The sequence below is a fragment of the Lepidothrix coronata genome, unplaced genomic scaffold, assembly GCF_001604755.1.
Source record: "Lepidothrix coronata isolate B3197 unplaced genomic scaffold, Lepidothrix_coronata-1.0 Scaffold668, whole genome shotgun sequence".
NCBI classification, from domain to species: Eukaryota; Metazoa; Chordata; class Aves; order Passeriformes; family Pipridae; genus Lepidothrix; species Lepidothrix coronata.
In genome coordinates this window covers 2,757-4,460 of record NW_016690848.1, presented here as the reverse complement: position 1 = coordinate 4,460, position 1,704 = coordinate 2,757, and the positions used below count along the sequence as shown (strand labels likewise).

At 64.9% G+C, this 1,704-nt stretch overlaps 1 protein-coding gene across 1 annotated transcript; it reads right to left on the bottom strand.

Moving 5' to 3' along the window:
• Positions 1–597: 597 nt before the first annotated feature.
• On the bottom strand, positions 598–1,468 carry LOC108510333 (clumping factor B-like; the record flags this gene model as incomplete). The annotated part of the gene is made up of 2 exons (XM_017840016.1): positions 598–1,014; positions 1,051–1,468. Coding segments are annotated over 2 exons (816 nt in total), but the record flags the coding sequence as incomplete, so codon positions are not given.
• Between the last annotated feature and the right edge of the window lie 236 nt (positions 1,469–1,704).

Here is a 1,704-nt window from a genome sequence, read left to right as displayed (position 1 = left end):
ACTGGGAAGGAGGTGGAGGGACTGGGATGGAGGACTAGGAGCACTGGGAGGGGACTGGGGGCGCTGGGAGGGGACTGGGAGCACTGGGACAGACTGGGAGGGGACTGGGGGCACTTGGAGGGGAGTGGGGAGTACTGGGATGGGGCTGGGGGCACTGGGAGGGGACTGGGACAGACTGGGAGGGGACTGGGGGCACTGAGAAGGGACTGGGGAGTACTGGGATGTAGACTGGGAGCACTGGGAGGGGGACTGGGGACACTGGGATGCGAACTGGGGGCGCTGGGAGGGGAAGTGGGAGCACTGGGACACTGACACCCCCCCCTCCTTCTCCCCCCAGGAACACCATCACCAAGTGAGGACCCCCGGGGACACCCCCGGGACACCCCCTGGGAAAGGACCCCTGGGGGGACCCCCTGGGAAAGGACCTGGGGACCCCCCCGGGACAGGACCCCCCTGGGGACTCCCCTGGGCCCCCTCAATGTCCCCCCCTTTCCCCCCCCGGGGGCCAATAAAGGCCTCTGGGCCGTCCTTTGTCACTCGGTGTCACCTCCTGTCGCTGGGGGGGAGGGGACACAGAGCCACCCCCGGGTCCCCAAGTGCCACCAGCGACTGTCCTTTATTGGGGACCCCCCCCGGTGTCCCCCCTGTCCCGGGGCTGGGGGGTGGCCTCGGCCCCCCCCGTGTCCTCCTGGGGGTCACTCGGGTCCTTGTCACCGCCGCTCTTGTCACGGGGGTCCTTCGGGTCACTCTCTGTGTCACCCTTCGTGTCACCTTCTGTGTCCTCCTGGGGGTCACTCGGGTCCTTGTCACCGCCGCTCTTGTCACGGGGGTCCTTTGGGTCACCCTTGGTGTCACCTTCTGTGTCCTCCTGGGGGTCACTTGGGTCCTTGTCACGGCCGATCTTGTCACGGGGGTCCTTTGGGTCACCTTCTGTGTCACCCTTGGTGTCACCCTTGGTGTCACTCGGGTCCTTGTCACCGCCGATCTTGTCACGGGGGTCCTTCGGGTCACCCTTCATGTCACCCTCTGTGTCACCTTCTGTGTCACCTTCTGTGTCACCCTCTGTGTCACTCGGGTCCTTGTCACCGCCGCTCTTGTCACGGGGGTCCTTTGGGTCACTCTTGGTGTCACCCTCGGTGTCACCTTCTGTGTCACCCTCGGTGTCACCTTCTGTGTCACCTTCTGTGTCGCCCTCGCTGTCACTGGGGTGCTCCGGGTGCTCCTCCTCGGGGTCCTTGTCCCCCGTGTCCTCTCCGCTGTCACTGGTGTCCTCCTGGCTGTCGCTGTCCCCCGTGTCCTCTCCGCTGTCCCCCGTGTCCTCGTCCCCCGTGTCCTCGTCCCCGGGGGTCCCCACACGGTTGGTGTTGACGAAGAGCCCCCCATCCTTGTCCCCATCCCTGCACGGGGGGGTCGCACTCGTGTCACGCCGCTGGCACCGTGTCCCCAACTGTCCCCAAGTGTCCCCAACTGTCCCCAGTGTCCCCAAATATCCCCAACTGTCCCCAAGTGTCCCAAATGTCCCCAAGTGTCCCCAAGTGTCCCCAAATATCCCCAACTGTCCCCAAATATCCCCAACTGTCCCCAGTGTCCCCAAATATCCCCAACTGTCCCCAAATATCCCCAAGTGTCCCTGAGTGTCCCCAACTGTCCCCAAGTGTCCCCAAATATCCCCAACTGTCCCCAACTGTCCCCAACTGTCCCCAA